Genomic DNA, 24,934 nt, shown 5'->3' on the forward strand with positions numbered 1-24,934 from the left:
GAGCTTCAAATACTGTCTACACTACAAATTACATCGGTATAACTTTTATCACTCAGAGGTGTGAATAATCCACACTCCTGAACAACATAAATTATATTTACCTAAGTGCTTGTGTAGACAGCAACACAGCTACTGCCTCTCATGGAGGCAGCAGATATTAAACAGATGGGCGAGCTCTCTTTTGTAGGCTTAGAGCACCTACACCAGAAGCATAAATGATGTAGGGTACACATAGCGTAAGTGTTTTCTCTGTAACTATAAAAGTGTTTGCTAAAACTGTAAACCCACACAATGAGGAGAGAAGCATTACCAAGTATGAAATACTGCTTTACCACAAGAGGAATCAACTTATCCCCAACAAAAGAAGACCCATACACACCAGACAATCCATTATGGAACATCAGTGAACAAAAGACTTAGCTGATTGCTTCCCTCATGCCCACAAAGAGGGGACATGCACAAGCACTCATCCCATCACAGCTTCAAGGCAATAAAAATCCCCATTGAGAAGACATTGTTATCACTATGCTGCTTGGAATTTGGAGAAGGCAATATTAGCGAGCGTAAGCAAGGTATCCCCAATCTGCTTCGCTCTAAAGGGCACAGAAATATTGCATATTACAGCAACTTTTATTACATTTTGGAACCTAAGACTGTAACTCATTTTTCTGGGTATGTTTACCAGTTTTAACCTGATAAATAATTCATTTCTATTTTTAGTTAATAAATCTTTAGTTAGTTTATTACCGGATTGGCTACAAACCTTGTCTTTGGTGTGAGATATGAGATGCAATTGACCTGGGGTAAGTAACTGGTCCTTTGGAACAGGGAGTAACTTGAATATGGTTGTGATTCTTGAGGTATGGGACCATCTATCACAAAGGCAAATTTGCCTGGGTAAAAAGATAGATGGGAGTACGCAAAAGGACTGTCTATGAATCCATGGTTAGGCTGCTATAGTGCTAGAGAAGTTCACACTCATTATTTGGTTGGTGAACTCTAACTGCCAACTTGGGGTTTATGTCCTGCTTCTTGACAAGCTGCCCTGAGGTTGATACTCACACTCATGAGCTACTGCAGCCAAATTGGCACTACACTTTTATAATACTCTATTATTAACATAATAAATGTATCTATTCATTTCTAAATCCCCCATACACACTGCAGTCTCTGCAATGAACTGTCTTTCTCTCTCACCTATTCTGTCAGACACAATGTTCTTGGGTTTTCCTTGAGTGGGTCCACCCCTCACCCCAGGCCTTCTGGACCTTTTCACTGGGCCCCTGTTCTGTGAGCCCCCTAGACCCTTCCCTTTCATAACCTGAGCCGGCTGTGTCTCCTGCAGCCAGTTCGCTTTCAAACCACGCCAAGGGAACAACTTTACAAGCTCATACTCCATACACTTCACTTCCTCATTCTTGTGTCCTGCCCTGCTAACAAGTGGTAGGACTATCTACCATCTGTGGAGGGTGAGGAACCCTGGTGGGCCAGCCTCTATTCCATCTTGGTCCTGTAGCCCGCTGAGATATCGGTTAGCAGCTCCTTCGTGGAGCCATGAGCACAGGCATGTACGTGACTTGATTCACTCCTATCCCGGATGCCTGCTCCTTTTGTGGGGTGAGAGAGAAACTGGTACATGCCTCTCTCAAATGCACCAGGTTTCAGCCCTTTTTTCTGCTCCTCCAGAACCTCCTGTTGAGGTTCTGGCTGCACTTTTCCCACACCTCTTCATATATTCACACCCTGTCTGTGGCCCCACAAAGTCGTGAGACCTCCTCGTCAACCTCCTCCTGGCCCTGGCCAACGTGGCCATCTACAATACAGGAGGAGGATGCTCGATGGGTGGGGGGCTCTGCGACTGTGGGGCCTATTTCTGTTCCCTGGTCTCACGCATCTGGGAAAAGTTCCTCTGGTCAGTGTCCGCTGGCTCCCTAGACAGTTTTGAGGAGCAGTGAGTGCTGTCCAGGGTTCTCTGCTTGGTGTCCCACTCTGGATCCCTCGTTCTGAACCTGTGACCTCCATTTCTTGCCCTGTTATTTTTTAGTTGTACCCCATGTTTAGTTGGAACCAGGTCCAGTGGTACCTCCTGCAAGCCTGGGGGAGGGGCCTTTAGCCACAGGCAGACTTGTGCCCACCTGGCTCCCAAACATTCAATAAGGCCAATAAATACACTACCAGCCTTCCACTGAGCAAGGTAGCCATGGGATGTAAGTATTATCCCCATTTAACACACCAAACAGCTCCATGTGCAAAGAACAAACAGATCCCCCAAACAGCCCTCTTGTATCCTCAGGGAATTTTCAGGAGGGGTTTTGCTTGTTGTTGATGCTGTTTGGAAAGAGATCAAAGTAGATAAGAAAAGAGTAGAATCCAGGGCAGAACTTTGAGTGCTGGGGAAAATCTTGCTTGGTGATAAAGTTACTTTAAAAAACACATCAACAAACAAAGATCACCCTTTTCAAGCATGGAAGAAACTTTGTTTTGTTTGTCAGAGGTGGAAGTTACAAGCAGCTGTAATAATCCAAACTCCCCATATGTCACTGGCTGATGGATGGTAAAAACAGCACCTTCTGCGGTGATCCCTCCATAACTTAAAAGCTAACCAGGAAGGTGCTGAGTCAATATTTGAGTAGTACTTGGTTGCAAATAGCCAAGAAACACTCATGTGCTGCAACAAATTATGCTGGTAATTCAGTAGGTAGCTATATTTGACCTGGCCTCCTCTCTACTGGAAAATGTGTGTACTAAATAATGTTAGCAACCAAGAGGCAAACTTGCTATACTGTAAAACTGTTTTGCAATGATGATGTTAGCCCTGCTGCAACCAAGTCTAAATAATATTCATTCTTAGCTCAGATCAGTTTCTAATGTTATAGTGCTAATGCAGATGAGAAGCACTTGCAAAGTAGCTCAAGTTACCATTGCTCCTCCCACCATGGTCACAAAGGGAGCAGTGTGCTTTCATTATTGTATTATCCTGTGGTGTGTGTATGAGCGGATAAAAGCAAGGATTGCTTATGCAGATGTGCCAGTTACACATGGTCTATTGTTTTAATTACACGTGGTATAAATTCCCTAGTGCAGACAGTCTCTGTGTTAACAAAGTTGGTGCTCCAGCATGGTGTTATGGTGCACTGAAGTCCTGACCTACTCTAAAGAGGATCTCAAGTTTCACTAGAGACAGTAGTTTGCTTCATGTTCTAAATGGTGGGGTAACATTCCTATGAACTGTTTACAATTGCTAGAATCACAGGGTTGGAGGGGACCACAAGGACCAAGATGCAGGATTTGTTGTGCATAAACTATTCGAGACAGATGGCTGTCCAACCTCCTTTTGAAAACCTCCAGTGAAGGGGCTTCTACAACCTCCCGAGGCAGTCTGTTCCGTATTATAAGGTTGATCATGATCTTTAAATCCTCAGATTTACAGCAGCTGAGAAGCTAGTCTGCTGTGTTTCACCCAAGAAGTGGCTACATATCACTGGTGATAGTTATCCTTGTATACTGGGATTCTTTCAGCATGTAAGAAGCTATATGAAATGCAAGTTATTCTTTTCATTAGTGGCTCAAATGTGTCCTGCAAATCTACTTGCCTGTGGAAAATATCAGACCGAGATGCTACTTCTTGGCAAATATCCTAAATAAAGATAACCAGTTAGCACAAACATTATTGGGCTAAATAAGGAAAATATTACTTTTAATGATGAAATATCAAAAACTTTCCCAAATACAGGATAGGGATTCCCTCAGGTTGCTCAGCAGAAACTAGACAGCTCACTAATTTTGTCACAGCTAAAAAGGCAGTTGGATGAAAAAGGTCTTCCTTAAAGAACAAAAAAAGCACTAAGATTTTCCTCTCTCTGTGCTCAGAGTTATTGATCAGAACTATTTGGTAGGTATTACTATATTACTGTGATTAAGAGATAGCACACCAAATTCATCCTTGGTGAACCCACTGAGTTCAACAGAGTTACATAATGGATAAATTTGATCTCTGGCCCCAACAAGTTACTTGTCATATGCCAGAATCCTACTGTCACACTGTCTGGAGTGGCTTATGACTCAGAGTGCCAACCTCAGGGCAGACAGTCAAAAAATAGGGAAGACACTCCAAACTGGCTATATGTTTCACCAACCCAGTAATAAATGCAGTACTTTGAAAGTCACAATTTAGTCTTGTAATGGAGTCATAAACCATCCCCTTAGATGGTTAAACTCCAGTTTATCTTGCAGCCCAGGCAAACTAGACTTAGTTATAAATGGTCACGTACTCCAAAAATCACAAAATATTCAGATTGCTCCCAGTCCCAAGAGACCAGGCACTCACCACAGATCAATGTGTACCTTAGATCTCACACCAAAGACAACTCTGGTAGCCAATCCTGTAATAAAACTACTAAAGATTTATTAGGAAAAAGGAATGAGAGTTATTTACAGATTAAAGCAAGCAACATAACAAGTGAGTTCAGTCTGTGAACATAACATAAGAATGGCCACACTGGGTCAGACCAAAGGTCCATCAAGCCTAGTATCCTGTCCTCTGACAGTGACCAATGGAAGGTGCCCCAAAGGGAATGAACATACAGGTTATCATCAAGTAATTCATGCCCTGTAACCCAATCCCAGCATCTAGCAAACTAGGGACACCATTCCTGCCCATCTTGGCTAATAGCCATTGATAGATCTATCTTCCATGAATCTATCTAGCTCCCTTTTGAACCCCGTTATATTCTTGGCCTTCACAACACCCTCTGGCAACGAGTTCCAGAAGCTGACTGAGTTGCGTGAAAAAATACTTTGTGTTTGTTTTAAACCTGCTACCTATTAATTTCATTTGGTGGCCCCTTGTTCTTATATTATGAGAAGGAGTAAATAACACGTCCTTGTTTACTTTCTCTATACCACTCATGATTTTATAGCCCTGTATCATATCCCCCTGCAGTTGCCTCTTCTCCAAGCTGAGGTTTATATAGAGGCAATGATATTTTCTGTCTTATTATTTATCCCTTTCTTGATGAATCCCAACATTCTGTTCGTTTTTTTAACTGGCGCTGCACATTGAGCGGATGTGTCATGGTATAATTCCCCACTCTGAACCTTAGCATCCAAAAGATGGGGTACCAGCATGAATTCCTCTAAGCTCAATTACCAGCTTAGTACTTGTTGCACTGCCACCAACCAGGAATTCCAGTGCCTGGTACACTCTGGTCCCCCCAAAACCTTGCCGGGGACCCCCAAGACCCAGTCCCTCTGGATCTTAGCACAAGGAAAGTAAATCCTTTCCCTCACCGTTGCCTCTCCCAGACTTCCCCTCCCTGGGTTACCCTGGAAGATCACTGTGATTCAAACTCCTTGAATCTTAAAACAGAGAGGAAAATTCACCTTCCCCCCTCCTCCTCTCTCTCCCTCCCAGATTCTCCCTGAGAGAGGAAGTAATCCTAACACCGAGAGAAATTAACCTGTGTCTCCCCCTTCCCTCCTTTCGCCCCACCAATTCCCTGGTGAATCCAGACCCAGCCTCATGGGGTCTCACCAGAATAAAAAAAAACAATCAGGTTCTTAAACAAGAAAAGCTTTTAATTAAAAAAAGAAAAAAACAGTAAAAATTATCTTTGTAAACTTAAGATGGAATAGGTACAGGATCTTTCACCTATAGACACTGGGAATATCCTCCCAGCCTAAGTATACAAGTACAAATTAAAACGCTTTCAGCAAAATACAAAATTTGAACTCCTTCCAGCCAAATACACATTTGCAAATAAAGAAAACAAACATAAGCCTAACTCGCCTTATCATTTAGTACTTACTATTTTGAATCTATAAGAACCTGTATCAGGAGATTGGAGAGAAACCTGGTTGCACGTCTGGTCACTCTCAGAACCCAGAGAGAACCACCACCAAATTCTAACAGCACACACACACACAAAGACTTCCCTCCCTCAAGATTTGAAAGTATCCTGTCCCCTGATTGGTCCTCTGGTCAGGTGACAGCCAGGCTCACTGAACTTGTTAACCCTTTACAGGCAAAAGAGACATGAAGTACTCTTGTTCTATTAACCCTTAACTATCTGTTTATGACAGGATGACTTCAGAGAACTATCTACAATGACTCCAAGATCTTGTTCTTGAGTGATAACAGCTAATTTAGACCCCATCATTGTATGTGTATAGTTAGGATTATATTTTCCAATGTGTATTACTTTGCATTTATCAAAAGACGGTTACTCACCTTTGTAACTGTTGTTCTTCGAGATGTGTTGCTCACATCCATTCCAGGTAGGTGTGCGCGCCGCGCGTGCCCGTTCGTCGGAAACTTTTTTACCCTAGCAACTCCAGTGGGCCGGCAGGTCGCCCCCTAGAGTGGCGCCGCCATGGCGCTCTATATATACCCCTGCCGGCCCGCCCGCTCCTCAGTTCCTTCTTGCCGGCTACTCCGACAGTGGGGAAGGAGGGCGGGTGTGGAATGGATGTGAGCAACACATCTCGAAGAACAACAGTTACAAAGGTGAGTAACCGTCTTTTCTTCTTCGAGTGATTGCTCACATCCATTCCAGGTAGGTGACTCCCAAGCCATACCTAGGCGGTGGGGTCGGAGTGAGAAGTCGCGGCACGGAGCACTGCAGTTCCGAAGGCCGCATCCTCCCTCGACTGCTGGACCAGGGCGTAGTGGGAAGCAAAGGTGTGGACCGATGACCAGGTCGCTGCCCGACAGATTTCCTGGATGGGCACACGGGCGAGGAAAGCTAGCGACGACGCCTGCGCCCTGGTAGAATGCGCAGTCACACGGCCCGTAGGGACATGGGCCAAGTCATAACAGGTCCTGATATAGGACGTAACCCAAGAGGATACCCTCTGGGAGGAGATAGGAAGCCCTTTCATACGGTCCGCTACCGCCACGAAAAGCTGGGGGGATTTTCGGAAGGGCTTAGTCCTCTCTATGTAGAACGCGAGAGCCCTACGAACATCCAGCGAGTGGAGCTGCTGCTCCCTGCCTGAGGAGTGAGGTTTTCGGAAAAAAACCGGAAGGAAAATCTCTTGGTTGACGTGGAAGGCTAAGACCACCTTGGGCAGAAAAGCAGGGTGTGGTCTCAGCTGCACCTTGTCCTTGTGGAAGACCGTATATGGGGGGTCTACCACAAGAGCTCGGAGCTCCGACACCCGTCTAGCTGAGGTGATAGCCACTAGAAAGGCAGTTTTCCAAGAGAGGTAGAGCAGGGAGCAAGTAGCTAACGGCTCAAAGGGGGGCCCCATGAGCCGGGACAACACCAGGTTAAGATCCCAGGTTGGAGCAGGGGGACGGACGTTAGGGAATAAACGTTCCAGCCCTTTAAGGAATCTCGACACCGTCGGGTGAGAAAAAACGGAGCGACCGTCCGCACCCGGGTGAAAGGTGGAGATAGCTGCTAGGTGGACTCGCAACCACGATAAGGCCAGACCTTGCCCTTTGAGGGACCAAACGTAGTCTAAGATTTCGGTTACCGAAACTTCCATAGGGCGGAGATTTCTCTCTACGCACCAACAGGAAAAGCGCTTCCATTTCGCCGAATATGTGGCTCTTGTGGACGGTTTCCTGCTGCTCAAGAGCACCTCTCTCACAGGCGTGGAGCAGCGCAGCTCGGAACCAGTCAGCCACGCAGGAGCCACGCCGCTAGGTGCAGCGACTGCAGGTCCGGCTGACAGAGGGTCCCGTGGTCCTGGGTAATCAGGTCCGGATGAAGGGGCAGGGGAACTGGGTCGGCTATGGCCAAGTCCAGCAGCATGGTGTACCAGTGCTGCCTGGGCCATGCCGGGGCCACCATGATCACGAGAGCCCTGTCCCTGCGCACCTTCAGGAGGACCTTGTGGACCAGAGGGAACGGGGGAAATGCATAGTACAGGTGGGTCGACCACTGGATGAGGAAGGCATCCGCTATCGACCCCGGCTCCCTGCCCTGAAAGGAGCAGAACGCTTGGCACTTCCTGTTCCCTTTGGACGCGAAGAGGTCCACCCGGGGATAACCCCACCTCCGGAAAATGGAGAGAGCGACGTCCGGGCGAAGGGACCACTCGTGTGACAGGAAGGATCTGCTCAATCGATCTGCCAGAGTGTTCCGTACTCCAGGGAGGAAGGAAGCCCTGAGGTGAATGGAGTGGGCTACGCAAAAGTCCCAGAGTCGTATCGCCTCGCGGCACAGGGAGGAGGACCTGGTGCCTCCCTGCTTGTTGATATAGTACATGGTCGTCGTGTTGTCCGTGAACACGGCGACACAACGACCCTGAAGCTGATGACAAAACGCTTGACAAGCAAGGCGGACCGCTCTCAACTCCCGCATGTTGATGTGGAGCCCCACCTCCTCCTGGGACCACAGGCCCTGTGTCCGCAGGGTCCCTAGGTGGGCCCCCCAGCCTAGATCTGAGGCATCCGTTGTCAGGGATACCGAGGGCTGAGAGGGGTGAAAGGGAAGACCCGCACATAATACGGACTGGTCTAACCACCAGCCGAGAGAATCTAAGACCTTCTGGGGGATTGTGACTAACATGTCTAAAGATTGCCTTGCCGGCCTGTAATGACTGATAAGCCACAGCTGGAGAGGCCTCATGTGGAGCCGAGCGTAGTCGGTCACAAAAGTGCACGCCGCCATGTGGCCTAACAGGGTTAGACATGTCCTCACTGACGTCAATGGGGCTGACCGCAAACGTTGAACGATCGCCGCCATGGTCTGGAACCGTTGCAGAGGTAGCGAGGCCCTGCCCACAGTGGCATCCAGGACGGCCCCGATAAATTCCACCTTCTGCATGGGCCTCAGAGTGGACTTGTCTGTGTTTATCAAGAGGCCCAGACTTGCAAATATGGCGGTGATCATGCGGACATGGCTGTTGACCTGCTGTTCCGACGTGCCCCGAATCAACCAGTCGTCCAGATAAGGGAACACGTGGACACGGTTGCGCCGAAGATGCGCCACGACAACTGCCATGCATTTTGTAAACACCCTCGGGGCCGTGGACAGGCCGAATGGGAGGACTGCAAATTGATAATGAAGAGCCCCCACAACGAAGCGGAGAAAGCGTCTGTGGCGCGGCCAAATGGCAATGTGGAAATACGCGTCCTGCATGTCGAGGGCGGCGTACCAGTCTCCCGGATCCAGGGATGGAATAATGGTCCCCAGGGATACCATGCGGAACTTCAACTTCACGAGGTATTTGTTGAGTTCTCGCAGGTCGAGGATAGGCCTGAGGCCCCCCTTGGCCTTGGGGATCAGAAAGTAGCGGGAATAAAACCCCCTGCCTTTCTCGTTTTCCGGAACCGCCTCTATAGCTCCTTTGCTGAGGAGCGTCTGCACCTCCTGCCAAAGGAATTGCTCGTGAGAGGGGTCCCTGAAGAGGGACGAGGAAGGAGGGCGGGAAGGAGGAAACGAAACAAACTGCAGGCGGTATCCCGTCTGCACCATGCTTAAGACCCAGCGGTCCGATGTTATTTGGGACCACGCCGGGAGGAAAAACGAAAGGCGGTTGGAAAATGGGGGGGAAGGATCCATAGGGGAAACTGTTACCGCGCCCTCGGGCGCACCTTCAAAATGAAGGCTTAGGACCAGGCGGGGGTTTTGAGGAGCCTTGGTTCTGCCCCCCTTGGTTCCCAGACTGCCTGCGCCTGCCGTTTCTGCCGCGGCGCCTGTAAAGGTCCTGCCGCTGGCGGAACTTGGAAAACGGCCTACGTTGTTGCTGTTGTTGCGACCTAAAGGGTCTACGCTGCGTCACGGGAGTGTGCATCCCGAGGGACCGCATAATGACCCGGTTGTCTTTTAGACTCTTGAGTCTGGGGTCTGTCTTATCAGAAAACAGGCCCTGGCCTTCGAAAGGAAGGTCCTGTATAGTGTGCTGGAGCTCCGGCGGAAGGCCGGAAACCTGCAGCCAGGAGATGCGACGCATCGTAACTCCTGACGCGAGGGTACGGGCAGCCGAGTCCGCAGCGTCCAAGGAGGCTTGTAAGGCCGTGCGTGCGACCTTCTTGCCTTCGTCCAAGATGGCCGTAAACTCTTGGCGAGCATCCTGTGGCAGCAGCTCCTTAAATTTGTCCACTGCCACCCAGGAGTTAAAGGCGTATCTGCTCAGCAGGGCCTGTTGGTTAGAGACCCTGAGCTGCAGCGCCCCAGCCGAATACACCTTACGGCCAAGGAGGTCCATCCGCCTGGCTTCTCTGGATTTGGGGGCTGGAGCCTCCTGGCCGTGACGCTCCCTATCGTTCACCGATTGCACCACCAGTGAACCGGGAGTCGGGTGAACATGTAGATATTCGTATCCCCTAGAAGGGGCCATGTACTTTCTCTCGACTCCTTTCGCTGTCGGAGGGATGGAGGCCGGGGACTGCCAGATAGTATTGGCGTTGGCCTGGATGGTCCGTATAAAGGGCAGGGCGACCCTGGTGGGAGCATCAGAAGAGAGGATGGTGACAATTGGATCCTCTATCTCCGAGACCTCCTCTGCCTGCAGACTCAGATTTTGAGCCAATCGCCTGAGGAGGTCCTGGTGCGCCCTGAGATCCAGCGGGGGGGACTGTTGGAGGAGGTACCCGCCACCGCCTCATCCGGGGAGGAGGATGATGAGACCCCAGGCACGAGAGTGTCTAACTGAGGGTCTTCCTCAGCCCTCGCCTCTGCCTCCGGAGCCGCAGCGGAGTCCTGCTGTTTGGACCCTTCCTCCCCTTCCGGGGAGGGAGGGGGGCGAGACAAGGAGGCTTCAGGGGCCCTACGCTCCGCAGTCGCCGGTCTAGCAGGGAGCTGCTGGGGGCCCTGGGCCTGATGGTATGCCCAGGGTGTCCAGAATCCCCACTGTTGTGGGCCTTGGTCTTGCAGCGGCGGATCACCGAACAGCGCCGCCTGCCGGTCGGTGCCCAGCGCATACCCGCTGTCCGTCTGGGAGGATACGGACGGCTGTCTCGAGGGCCACGGTGGGGCCGACCCCGGATGGTAAGGGTCTGCGCGGGCCGGCACGGAGGATCGTCTCGGTGCCGGGGACCGGTGCCGGGAGTCATATCGGTGCCGGGACCGGGATCGGGACCGGGATCTGTCACGGTGCCGGGATCCTGATCGGTACCGGGCGCCGCTTCGGTACCGGGACCTGCCACCAGCTCGGTGCCGGGAGGTCGACCGGGACCTACCACCAGCTCGGCGCCGGGAGGTCGACCGAGACCGGGACCTGCCACCAGCTCGGTGCCGGGAGGTCGACCGGTGCGGCGAGTAGCGTCGGGACCTGCTCCTGGAGTCGCGGTGCCGGAGTCGCCGACTGGAGCCTGACCGCGACCGCCTCGATGCCGACCGTTGCCGCGAGTGCGACCGGTGCCGCTGAGGGGAGCGGTGCCAGGACTGCGAGCGGCGTCGGGATCTGGAGCGCCCAAGACGTCGGGACCTGGAGGGCGAACGACTGTCTCTGGGCGGCGCCGACATCATGGGCTTGCCTCTGGACACAACCCGTACCGGAGGTACCGGGGGTGGCAGCCGAGTGGGCTCAGTCAGGGCAATAAGGTCCCGAGCCGAGGCGAAGGTCTCCGGTGTGGATGGGACCACTACCTCAACCCCAGATCTCATGGGGGAGCTCGGCGGCACCGGACTCAACGGACCCGCTGGGCCCGGAGTCAACGGTGCTGACGGTGCCGGCGGCGCCGCGGCCGATGTCGAGGCCGGGCGCTCAAGCCGGGTCTGCCTGGCCGGAGTATCAGACTTCGACGGCCTTGGCTCTGATTCCAGTGCCGGAGAGGGTCGGTGCCGAGGAGTCTTCTCGGTGCCGGAGCGATCCGGTGCCGGTGCCGATACCACGGCCTGCAAAGCCGACGGGTCAAGTGCCGCCTCCATTAGGAGAGTTCGGAGCCTCTGATCTCTCTCCTTCTTTGTCCTCGGCTTAAAAGCCTTACAGATGCGGCACTTGTCGGATCTGTGCGATTCCCCGAGGCACTTCAGGCACGCTTCGTGGGGATCGCTGGTAGGCATGGGCTTCTTGCAGGCCGCACACTGCTTGAAGCCCGGCGAAACAGGCATGAGCCTGGCGCCGGGTGCCGGGAAGGGCTAAGCCCCCGGCGAAGAACTACTTAACAACTATTTAACTAAACTATCTACTTAACAAACTAATTAACAACTATAATGGAACTAGAGATGAACTATAGATAAACGATAGAGAACTAGGAGAGCTAGGGACGTGGAGGACAGCTAAGCCGCGCTCCACAGTTCCAACGACCGACACGGCGGTAAGAAGGAACTGAGGAGCGGGCGGGCCGGCAGGGGTATATATAGAGCGCCATGGCGGCGCCACTCTAGGGGGCGACCTGCCGGCCCACTGGAGTTGCTAGGGTAAAAAAGTTTCCGACGAACGTGCACGCGCGGCGCGCACACCTACCTGGAATGGATGTGAGCAATCACTCGAAGAAGAACATTAAATTTCATCTGCCATTTTGTTGCCCAGTCACCCAGTTTTGAGATAGCCTTTTGTAGCTCTTCGCAGTCTGCCTGGGACTTAACTATCTTGAGTAGTTTTGTATCATCTTCAAATTTTGCCACGTCACTGTTTATGCCATTTTCCAGATGGTTTCAAAAGGTAACAGATGTATAATCTGTCAGCACTGAATATCTTTCAGGGCTAAGCCATGCCAAGCAACATGGGGATCTCTGTGCATATGTTTAGGAATCCTTGCCCCTCAGAGTTCAGGCAGCATGAAAGAGATTGTGTTTCTCCTTGTCAGAGATTTTTATCCCCTCCACTCTGGAATCCAAAACTAATGGGACGAATTCATGTGCAGGTCTCTCCTTCCTGGAGGGATTTAGGAGTGCAATCAATAAAGTCTCTGTTCTTTGATGCTGCACAAATACGTCGTCATTTGACTTCAGTGGATTATTTTGGGTGCTGGACAAGCATTACACCTCAATCAATGCTTCTTTTCCTGTTTGATGAGTTACACAATTACAGAGGTTTATAATGCAAACAAACACTCAATATAACTTTATACCGTTGGCTACAGAGATAATAACTGAGATCAATACATGCAGCATCCTACAAACATTTTTTAAAGTCTGAACACTAAACATACTCTGATCAACTTAACATCTAGTGTCTATTCTGATGACGCTAACACAGAGGTAAACAAGACTGGTTTCCAACTGTGCCTTTGTAAGTGTTCAGTGAGGCCTGGAGCCTTGGCATGAGCTAGCACCTAGTCTGCCAGCATCACACCTGCATATGATAATTACTGGGTATAGAGCTTAATGCTGCAGGCACTGAGCACTCTGGCCTGACCCAGCAAAGCCCCTGAGCATGTGCTTAACTTTAAAAAAGTGAGTAGCCCACATTCCATCAGTGGTGCCCCTTCTCATGCTTCAAAGTAAGAGTGAGTTTAAGTGCTTCACTGGATCAGGTCAAAGAGTGCTTAACCCATTACAGTATTGCACCCATAGTGACTGTATCATGAATAGTGACATACAATTCAATGGGACTACTCATTGCCAAACTCTGTGGCTGGTAGTCAGGATCTGCAGAATCATGCCCATAGTATGTCAGGTCCTAATTCAGGAAAGAACTTAGGCACATGCTTCACATCCCACTGATTTCAATGTTATTTAAGCACATGCCTTATTCTAAATGCTGTCCTGAGTAGAGATGCTTTCCTGAATGGAGGCCTTAATTAACTTTCTCTTCTTCCCTGAACAGTTTTGGTTCAAATCACGAGTTAGGACTTGTCTATACAAACAGTTAGTGAGCAGTGAACTGCGGTGTAAGTCTACCTTGTACTAGCATGCCACACACTAACTGGCCACGCGGACTCTGCTGCTATCCACCAGAAACTCTCTAGTGTGCTTTGATCTACTCCTGTTTCAAAGTGGAGTAAATCAAAGAGCATTAGGGAACTTTTAGCACCCAGCCCCAGACTTGTATGGACTTATACAGACAAGCACCTGAGTTGTTCAGCAGATCCAAGTATGACAATCTCACAGAATACCTAGCTCTTCTGCATCAAACTCATCCCACAAATTTTAAAGTCCCACCACCCACCTGTTTTTAAATGCTTTCTAAAAAACGTTGACATTTTTGGTTAATATGCATTTCATTTTGCAAACATTTCATAACAAAAAAAAAACAATCTAGCTTTGCAGTCAGCTGTGTTGATATTCTTCCTGGCAGGCACCTCAATGGGAATGAACTGGCTGCATGACAACTTAAGATTTCCTTGTGGAATGGGAAGCAGATGACATCATTAAAAGAATCATACCTCTATTATTTTTAGAGTGTAGCTGAAAAATTCTGCTCTCATCTGGATGGCCGAAACTCACATCTTTCATTTGGGCCAATGCGCTTGTTATGCAACATTCTTCAAAAACCAAAAAACAGCAGCAGCAACTGATCACAGTCAAAAAAAAATGGTGCCCATGCTCTCATAGCTTTGTGAATTAGCATAAGATTAATGCCAGTAATTGGCCCGCTTATTTATCCATTGCAAAAGGTGCATAAAAGAGTAGCTGTTGTTAAGTTGCAAAAAAAAAGAAAAGTCAACACTTATATTCTGGCATCATAAATTAAATGCATCTCTGCTTAAGCAGCACCAACAAGGGCAAGATTAGTATCGGCAAAAGGAAAACAGGGATCATCATTCACTGTGATAAGAGAAAATCTAATTTATCTAGTCCAGCCGACTTTAGAGTCCCATGATATGCCAAGAGGAATAAAAGCTAACTGAAAAGAGGCAATTGTGATGCAAGATGGTTTGAAATTAAACACATCAGCAAAACAGACTGCAAGCTTTAATTTCCCAAATCAAAATGCTTCACGATGATGGAACTTTAATGGCATTCAGGTTTTTATTCTCCTTTTCAAAGACTGTTTTAAATATGGTCTGGTCATCATCACAGAAGGATGATTAATGAGGTGTTAAATATTTTAAACTTGTTGAAGTGGGCTTGTTAACCAATCTGCATCTCATTCCATCCCCTGAATCATTCATGAAAGGCACATTTCTTCAGGATTTCACTGATTACAGTCACACATGCATAGATTTATTAATGATCTGGATGATGGGATAAATTGCACTCTCAGCAAGTTCACAGATGACACTAAACTGGGCGGGGGTGGGGGAAGAGGTAGATAAGCTGGGGGGGTAGGGATAAGGTCCACAGTGACCTAGACAAATTGGAGGATTAGGCCAAAAATAAATCTCATGAGGTTCAACAAGGACAAGTACAGAGTCTTGCACTTAGGAAGGAAGAATCCCATGCCCTGCTGCAGGCTGGGGACCAACTGGCTAAGCAGCAGTTCTGCAGAAAAGGACTTGGGGATTACAGTGGATGAGAAGCTGGATATGAGTCAGAAGTGTGCCCTTGTTGCCAAGAAGGCCAATGGCATATTGGGCTGTATTAGTAGGAGCAGTGCCAGGAGATCAAGGGAAGTGATTATTCCCTTCTATTTGGCATTGGTGAAGCCACACCTAGACTACTGCATCCAGTTTTGGTCCCCCCACTACAGAGGGGATGTGGACAAATTGGAGAGACTCCAGCAGAGGGCAACAAAAATGAGTAGGGGGCTGTGGCACATGACTTATGAGGAGAGTCTGAGGGAACTGGGGTTATTTAGTCTGCAGAAGACAAGAGTGAGGGGGGATTTGATAGCAGCCTTCAACTACCTAAAGGAAGGTTCCAAAGAGGACGGAGCTCAGCTGTCCTCAGTGGTGGAAGATGATAGAACAAGAAGCAATGGTCTCAAGTTGCAGTGAGGGAGGTCTAGGTTTGATATTAAGCAACACTATTTCACTAGGAGGGTGGTGAAGCACTGGAATGGGTTACCAAGGGAGGTGGTGGACTCTGCATCCTTAGAGGTTTTTAAGGCCTTGTTGAGATGATTTAGTTGGTGTTGGTCCTGGTTTGAGCAGGGAATTGGACTAGATGACCTCTTGAGGTCTCTTCCTACCCTAATATTCTATGATTATTAACCAATTCACCTTTTTCTCTACAGTTTGTTTTTTTTATTATTATTATTTGCTTAATTTAGTTAGAGGCAAGTAAAGCAATATTTTTTTAATGCTAAGTGCCACTTTCCTACTTTTCAGTTTTATTATTGCTAAATAGACTTCATGTAAATATTTAATTTGGTGGCTGCAAAAGGAATAAATGGAGTGGAAGTTAAGATCTGGACATGCCAGAGAATATAAAGCTTAACAACTGACCAGGATTGCCATCTGGTGAGGCAGTAGAGTCATTTAAGTGTCTTTATTGTTTTTAATCAAATCTACAAAACTAGACATAAGTGTTACTCTTAGAAGAAAATCAGATTAGGGATTGATGAGATGCTTTATAAACATCTAGGGAGCAACAATTTGTTATATTACAGGTTGCCAATCCTGCAATCAGATCCATGCAGGCTGAACACTATGCCAATGCAGAGCCCACCGAAGTTAATTCACCTGCCAATGTTAGCAAGGTACACATCTGACTGCAAGACTGGGGCCTCAAGTTAATAGAACAACATGCTGTAACTTATAGTTGGTGCTAGTAGCACCTCCCATAAGCTACTATTGCAAAAGCGTTTTCATCCATAACCTCATGTCTTCACAAACTGAAGTATTCACCTTTGGGGCTGAACATTTTCTTTTGAAGTAGGTTTCCGGTCCGACAAAGTGGGTGTTCACCCACGAAAGCTCATGCTCCAAAATGTCTGTTAGTCTATAAGGTGCCACAGGACTCCTTTCTGCTTTTACAGATCCAGACTAACACGGCTACCACTCTGATACTTTGCTTTGTTTAATTTTCAACAAAATCCCTTCAGATGTTTGAGTTATGGGACAGTAAATAAAAGCAAAAACACTTTCCCCACTGTAAGTTAAAGGCAAGGGGGCAAGTTCTGGCCCTAGTTACTCCAGTGTAAGTCTTGCAGTGCTTCCAGCCTCATAGCATACTGCACAATTGTTGCTACGGAGTGTGGGATACCCCGCAGCTCTGAGAAGAATTGTGGGAGCAAGGGCCAATCACCTCACTGCCTTCAGATTTATATCAATTGAAGTGAGGGCAGAATCTGGCACTATTACTTTAAAATTGTACCAAAAGCTTCTAATAGAATAATTAATTTTCCCTAAATGCATGTAGCTATGTTGGCTGACCAGTGAAGCTATCATGAGGCTACTTGCTACCCTGTTTTGCAACGGGCCTCTTTGATATATAAGAGCAGCACTAAGTTTGAAGTTCTGCATAGTATTACACTTTCTAGAAGTTGCCAGTGTAGCTTGAGTGGCAACTTGTGACATGAGCAAGGCCACATGGGTCTTAGTTCAATAGGGCTTTGCTTTCTGAGACGCAGAGGTGGAGCTGCACAAAGAGTTATTCTGCTTACAGTACAAGCTTTAATAAAGCCACCTGAAAGTTATAGTTTCATTATTAAACACTGACATAAGATCCAAGGGCCCAAGTCTCTCCTCTTTCAAGGTAAGTACAGGTGTAAATTCAAGGTAATTGCACCAAAATTATCAGTGACCTTGTGCAAAAGAGGCTAGAGGATACACTCCACATACCCACTAGTGGCTCCCCCACCCAACACTGACCAGCTGAAATTAGCGATCTGGCCTGGCAATGAGTAGAGGAGTCTTGGTACCATCAATTTACATCAAACGTTCCTCTATGGAAAGGACCATGTAAGGAGGCGCCCTGGCTCCCTGCCACGCCTGAGGGGGACAAGCCAGAGCAGGTGCCTCAGTGGGCGGAGTCAGCACGGCCTGTCCTCGCCCCCCGGAAGTCAAGGGGCGGGACAGGAAGTATAAAAGCCCGGCCCCAGCACTCAGTTGGCTGCCGGCCGCCAGAGAGGACAGACGCTGGTGCCCGGGCTCCTGCCTGGCCGACCTGCCCCGCGCCCACTACCCGGAGGAGCGCTGGCTGGACCTGCCCCGCGCCCACTACCCGGAGGAGCGCTGGCCGGACCTGCCATGTGCCAGTTACCCCGAGGAGTGGCCTGAGCTTCCCCACGACCGGTACTCGGAGGAACCTATAGTCTGGAACCCATCAGACGACGCCGGCAAGAACCAGGTACCCAGAGAGGGGGAGGTTGGAAGTAGCCCGGGGATAGCCGACCCTGGTTTGGCTCCGGAAGAGCCCGAACCCATGTCAGTGTGTTGCGGCCAGGATCCCCACTGACCGCAGCGGGTCTTCACCGCTGCTAGGGCCCCGGGCTGGAACGCACTGGAGTGGGAGGGCCTGCGTTCCCCCTGCCACCCATAACCGGGTGGCAGACTCCCCCTCTTCCCGCCTATTGCCACTGCTCTGCCCTGATCCAGAGGGCCAGAGCGAATTAGACCTGTGTTTGGTGCCCCGCCCGAACCAAGGGCTGGGCCCTGTTGACTTTGCCACTGCTCTGCCCTGACCCAAAGGGCCAGAGCGAACTAGACTTGTGTTTGGTGCCCCGCCCGAGCCAAGGGCCTGGACTGATAAGGTATTTGCTCAGCCCCTGCTAGGGGCCTGAGCCTGAACTATTACTGTCCGGCCTGTTCAAGGGCCTGGGCCAATACTGTGTTTGCTCAGCCCCGCTGAAGGTCTGAGCCTGAACTATTGCTGCCCGCCCTGTCCAAGGGCCAGGGCTTATTGACTTTGAGAGCCCCAACCCCGGCTAGAGGGCCAGGGCTCTACCCTGTTTACAGACCCTGTACCCCGCTCAACACCTGCCGAGGGCTAAGCCTACCTGGACTGCGGCGCGCAAGAAGGCGCCCTGGCTCCACGCCATGCCTGAGGGGGACGAGCCCCGACACAACCGGCTTACAGACCATAACTGATGAGAAAAATCGCTGCATGAGTTAAAGCTGAATGTTTCGGACCTAGGACCAGCATTGAGTAGCATAGTGAGGAGCACTAACTCTTTCAGTGGTTTCTACACACTAAAGAAGATGGGGACTTGTGGACAGTCCCAGGGAGGGGGAGAGCACAACCAAGGTGTCAGTGCTAACAGGAGATGAGAGCCATGTGTCAGGCAGCTGCTGTATGCAGATCTCCTGAGATCCAAAGGGTTTCCTTGTGGATCCTCAAGCAGACCATATTACCTGCCACTCCTGCACTCTCACAATACACACATTAGACCTATCTCCTTTTCTTCTGAAATAGGTTTCTGGTTTAAAGTAATTTTGCTTTGTTTAATTTTCAACAAAATCTCTTCAGATGGAATGAATGTGCTGAATTTATCTGCAGGCAAAAGCCAGGTATATTTTCAAAGAAGTCTTTCTCTACCATGTTTACTTATGAATGAGTGAGGATGTAACTTTTTTTTGTGAGAAATGGGATCATAGAAAAAACTACATTAAATAAATACAAAATAGGAGATAAAGACTAAAACCTCATGTATGCTTAAAAATTAGATCAACCTAGCTATGTTGCTCAGGGCTATGAAAAATTTCATGTCCCAACCACTGTAGTTAGGATGGTTCCCAAACTTTAACAACCTGTGAAACCCTTTCACTAAAATGTCAAGTCTCGCAAACCCCCTCCTAAAAATGAATATTTCCAGGGATTCTCATTTACCTGAGTATATATTATAAAAGTAGTGATCTTGGAAATATAAGCTTTGTTTTTATGACATGCTTATTACACACTAATTATTATCAAGTGTCCCTGGCCTCTGTTTGCCAGAAGCTGGGAATGAGCGAAAAGAGATGGATCACTTGATGATTACCTGTTCTGTTCATTCCCTCTGGGGCACCTGGCACTCGCCACTGTCAGAAGACAGGATAATGGGCTAGATGGACCCTTGGTCTGACCAAGTAGGGCCATTCTTATGTTCTTATTTATCATTACAGTATTTATTACATTATGAAAATGGCAACAGTCTTCCAAGATCTAAATTTTGTAGGTTGTATCACTTTGAATAAGCCTGTTATAAGACAATGCTCCTACATTTCATCAAAGGATATCAGATTTGAAACAGCATGAAGGTATTTAAGAAGCCAACTCAAAGAATTCCTCCTACACAAGTATTCAGATCTTGAGCAGTCCACACAAACAACGCATGTTACAACAAAGTTTAAATTTGTTCATCATAATAATTTTAAAAGCAATACTAGCTGCCTATTTAATTTTAAAAACAGCAAAAAATATCCACCTTCCTTTCCATCTCTTATAAGGAGTCTTGAAGTTTAAATCTCAGTGTGATAGATATGCTTGCTTTGATCCTCTTAGCTCTTGGAAGTCCAGGGGCTCCAGGCTGCTGGCCCCATGCTGCCCAAAGTTCCTAGGAACAGCTCTGTCCGCCATTAGGGAACTTTTTTCCAAGAACCCCCTGTAACATTTTGTGAACCCCCAGGGGTTCTCAAACCCCAGTTTGGGAACCACTGGGATAATCTAATTTTCAGTGTAGACACAGCTACATCTTCTCTTGACCTGACTTACATCTCTGAGAGATGAATTAACTTGATCAACAGAACCCCCCCGCATTGATTAATCTATACTATAGCATTGTAGTAGCATAGCTGCAGCGCAGATGTGCCCTAAGAGTTAAATGACTATTAAGAACTGACCACGTGGAAGATGTTATAGAAAAAATACAACTAAAATTAGTCAAACAGCCTTCTCTAATCAGAATCAATTGCAGTTTTCCCCATTAATTTAATTGGAGCAGGATCAGCTCATCACAATATTAAAGAAAAAATAGCCAAAGCATTTTTAGATTAAATACATACATCAATTACTTATCAAATATTCAGAATGTTTAACAAATTTTAACATCTTCAAAAAAAGTTATACAAGTATGTTTTCCCCTCTCCTATTATTATTATTCATCCAACATTTATAGCCAATTCCGTAAATGTGTTAGTTGAATACGCCATGTAATCACTATAGTGACATTTGTGAAAGTGATATGTAACACGTTTAAAGTTATTCACCCATCTGTTCTAATGAATACAATGGTTCTACTTATACATTCCAGTAGAAAAGATTGTAATGCTTATAGGTGATAGGAGTTGTGAATCTATATGGGAAAAATGAATATGAAGGCTAAAGATGATTGCATGCAAACCTTTAATTCCTCCTGAATTTTTTCCTCCATCAGTTTGGCTGCTTTTCGATCTTCTGTTTCTAATTTCCACTTTTCTGCCACTATTTTGGCTTTCTCCTTAGCCATAGCATCCCGGAACTTCTTTGTAATTTCAGCCTCTTTTTGCTTCCTTCAGAAAAGAATTTGAAAAAAACAAAAATAGTTAAAGACTGGTCTCTAGGAAGTGAGAAAAAGTTAGAGTAAACAAGCCTAGATTCTTAGTACTATCGGTGATAACTGGTTCATGTAAGTCTAGGAAAATACACATGGAAAAATAATTTAAAATGTATTTAACAAGTAAAGTACAATAAGCCTAATTCCAAGCATACACATACAGCATACAAGGGACAGACATTTTCAGTCTTGGAAAGTGACTTAAAATAGCACCTTCTAAAATCTGAAATTTGTTCATTGGCTGTCTTTGGTTCAGACCATAGCTATTTCCTTTTCTGATGAAAACCAGATATTTCTTGTCAGCAATGCAAAGCCAAAGCAGCAATGAGATAGTGATCTGAAATCTATTCTGCCTCACACATCAAAGCAGCTATCTGCTAAATTCTAGTGGCAAAATCTTTATTACTGGTGACAATGCAACAGGCCGAGCACAGATTGATGTTTGAATCCCAAGTTAAATATGCAACATCCACATTCAGAAGCAGCATATTTTGACTTTAACTAAGAAAATCTAATAAAAAGAATAAATATGAAACAACACCACATTGTTCCAATCCCTGTTCAGAGTATTACCATAGAGCAAGATCTGCATGGAGCCGCATCTCTCAATGCCATTGGGCATCAACACACCCTCTGACCAATTCCAAAGCTGTCATAGGCGTCATTGGAAATACAGTTAATGGCACTTTCCTGAGTCAATTATGCTAACATGCAAATAAGCCACTCAGTAATAGGCTTTATGTGCCAAACTTCAGTCAGAAATTTGTACGCCTGACTACAGCTGCTGTTTCTGATTTGTCATCCAAAAGCAGATTGCAAACAAATAAAACAAGCCAACTGAGCAGGTAAATAGTTTAGATCACGATTAGACCCAGCCTAATCTCAACATCATTCCTATCACCAGAAGTAGTTGACATTGATTTGAAAGGGGCATTTTTCACTAAAGAATTCTAAATGAATGAAAAAATATGGATTTTTTTAATTTGGTTTTTCCAATAGTTGTGTCATTGTGTCAAATGGGCCATCAATTTAGAGTCATAAAATCTCACCATAGTTCTTCTGCCTCCTTTTGTGCTTGTTGCCTGGCTCGTTCTGCCATTAGTTCCTCAGAAATTTGTTTATATGGCTTGTCACCTGGGGAGTCTCCCATAATCCAGACCCAGATCTCACCATCACTCCCATGCAGCCACTGCACACGTCTGTCATTACCTGTAATAGCCACCAAAACAAACATGGAAAGGATTTATTAAGCAACTTGCTCAGATTCAGAAACAAATATAGATGAAACTGTGCTAGAAAATTAAACCCACAAAGTAAAGGAAAGCTAAAAGGTAGGACTGAGCCCTCATACTTGGCATGCCCTACTATATGTATTATGCGGCAGGGATAGCATTTTCTATAGTGCTCAGTTTGTGCCTCTAGATGCTAATGTAATAGAAATAATCCCAGAATCACTGTGTGATTTGTTGTAGCATGTTGCAGAGCATGACGGAGGCTTTTCTGACAGAGCTGTGATGATAAATAGGGGTAGGCTGTGCGCATTATACGTGGCTTTCAACAGTGCTATCAATCTCATACATCTGTGAGAGCAAATAAAAGGTAAACCCATTTAAAAAAATGTTGTAAACTGGCACCATCCTGATTAGTATCCTAGCACCTAATTAGTGTGGTAGCTGGGAGAAGTCAAATCTCACTGCTGTTCTGAGACTCCTGCTGCTTATTTGTGAATTTAGCAGATTCACAGCACAAAATAGACCCCTTTGGAGTGTGCATACTCTTCCTGCGTCTCTGGCCTATTGATATATTTCTCACAGGCACAACTTTAATACACAGCCATATGAATCAAAATCTTCATCTCTAGAGGATGTCTTTAGAAATTACTCTTTTTTCAAAGCTGTAGGTCTCTTCCAGCCCCACAGGCACCAGATATTTAAACTCTCTCTAACAGATCAGTATAATTTATCAGTTGGTACAGCACTAATAATGATACACACATCCATCTATCAGGCCGAAAGATTATAGCATAATCTACCAATTTCACAATTTTATGCATCAGCAATAGCTGGACAGCCCCTCCACAGCATATACAATTTTAAGCCAATTCAGCTTGAACACCATATGCCTTTAGTTTATTTTTTCTTTAGAACAACCAAAACAGCTTTTTCACTTCTAGAGGTAAAATTTAGACTGTAGGTAGAAGTGCCTCCCCTGCAAATCTGCCCCAAACCAACATCAGTAATACTCTTCATAAAGCTGGAGATGGGTTTCACCGTGCAATCTGATCAGAAAGCTTTGTAGTTTCTCCAAGAGCAGCATCCAAAAAGACAATGTGATGAGTGGGCAGCAAAAGAAATAAGTAACTCAAATATGGACACTTTGAAAATGAAATTCTTGCCTCAAAGTACTTGCAGCCTGCAAGTCAAGTTAAGAGAAGGCTCTAGTCTTTTAGACCCAAAAATAAGATCAATTCTAAGACCAAAAGAGGAAAGCTTGGCCAATGGTGAGGCTCTCAGGACTGGGTTCAATTCTTTGGTCCACTCTCCTGTGTGACCCTGGCCAAGTCACTTTACCCCCTATTTAACAGATGGGGAACAGAGTCAGATAAATTAAGTTCTTCCTAATTTCACAACACTCTTGTGACATAAACTACATTACAGATTGTGAGGAGGTGCTCAGATACTACAGAGGGGCCATATAAGTACTTAAGAGCTGAACAGGGATTCTAGAAGTGAAATGTCCTTCACTACTTTACCTGCACAGGCTGAGTTTGCCTGCTTTGGCAATCAAGAAATAGTTGTCTGTAAGGTTTGGTTATAGTTAAAAAAAAAAAAGATTTTTTTAATTTTTGTTTTGAGATTTCTCATCAGTAAGGACACTTTTCCTGCTCCCCACCAAAAAAATTGTTTTCAACAAATCCCCTTTTTTTCACATGAGGATTTTTCAGTTAAAAATTTTCAACCAGCAAAAGAGAGTCCCTATGTAAAAGAGCTTAAAATCTAAACCAACACAATAGAGAATGACTGAAAGGGGGAGTATTGCTATTCTTATTTTACAGCTGTGGATCTAAGGCACAGAGACATTAAAGAACTAGCCCAAATTCATATAGGAATTTTGGGGAAGAATCAGGAATTCAACTCAAGTCCGAGTCCCAGTCTACTACCTTAACAACAAAGTAAACCCACTCTTCATCCGCCACAGGAGGAGGTGGGGAAACCCTATTGCTTAACACATATAAATTAGTCTCAACAGAACATTTAAAATAATATACTATTAGAAACAAACCTGCATGAGAAGGGAAGAGGACTGGATAACTTTAGGTTTATTCCATCTCTGGCTTTTAGACACTTTGATTTAAACAAAGTTAGTCTTCTACTGGTTGTTCATTTAAGGTAACCATTCTTATCATAGCACCCCAAAACAGCTATAAAGCAAAATTGTGTCTACTGATGTACAGTTCTCTACTTGCAGCAGATCTGTGAAGGAGTATCCTTCATGGAGTTCAGCCCTCCACCTACTGCAAGATCTAAACTGCTTACAGGGCAGTGAATTTTTTTCCTAGCAGCTCTTGACATAGCACGCCAGCATCCAAAATTTGCAACACCATGGTAACTTTCCAGGAGGTACAAGACTACACTTACTATGCATGGAAAATATATATATACACTGATCACAAACATTCAGAACCATGTCATTTTGAATGATAGTGTTTGCTTTTGCTTATACAGTAGTTTGTGTGATAGATTTGTTGCCGGTA

At 46.6% G+C, this 24,934-nt stretch overlaps 1 protein-coding gene across 1 annotated transcript in view; it reads right to left on the reverse strand.

Moving 5' to 3' along the window:
- Positions 1-24,934, reverse strand: part of SH2D4B (SH2 domain containing 4B) — a 141,542-nt gene that overhangs the window by 94,490 nt on the left and 22,118 nt on the right. Inside the window, exons 2-3 of the mRNA XM_030569811.1 lie at positions 22,230-22,389; positions 20,989-21,136 (exon numbers count right to left, since the gene is read on the reverse strand). Of these exons, the coding sequence (XP_030425671.1) occupies positions 20,989-21,136; positions 22,230-22,389 (308 nt within the window). The remainder of the gene's footprint in view (positions 1-20,988; positions 21,137-22,229; positions 22,390-24,934) is intronic.

Source organism: Gopherus evgoodei, chromosome 7 (assembly GCF_007399415.2).
Source record: "Gopherus evgoodei ecotype Sinaloan lineage chromosome 7, rGopEvg1_v1.p, whole genome shotgun sequence".
NCBI lineage: Eukaryota > Metazoa > Chordata > Testudines > Testudinidae > Gopherus > Gopherus evgoodei.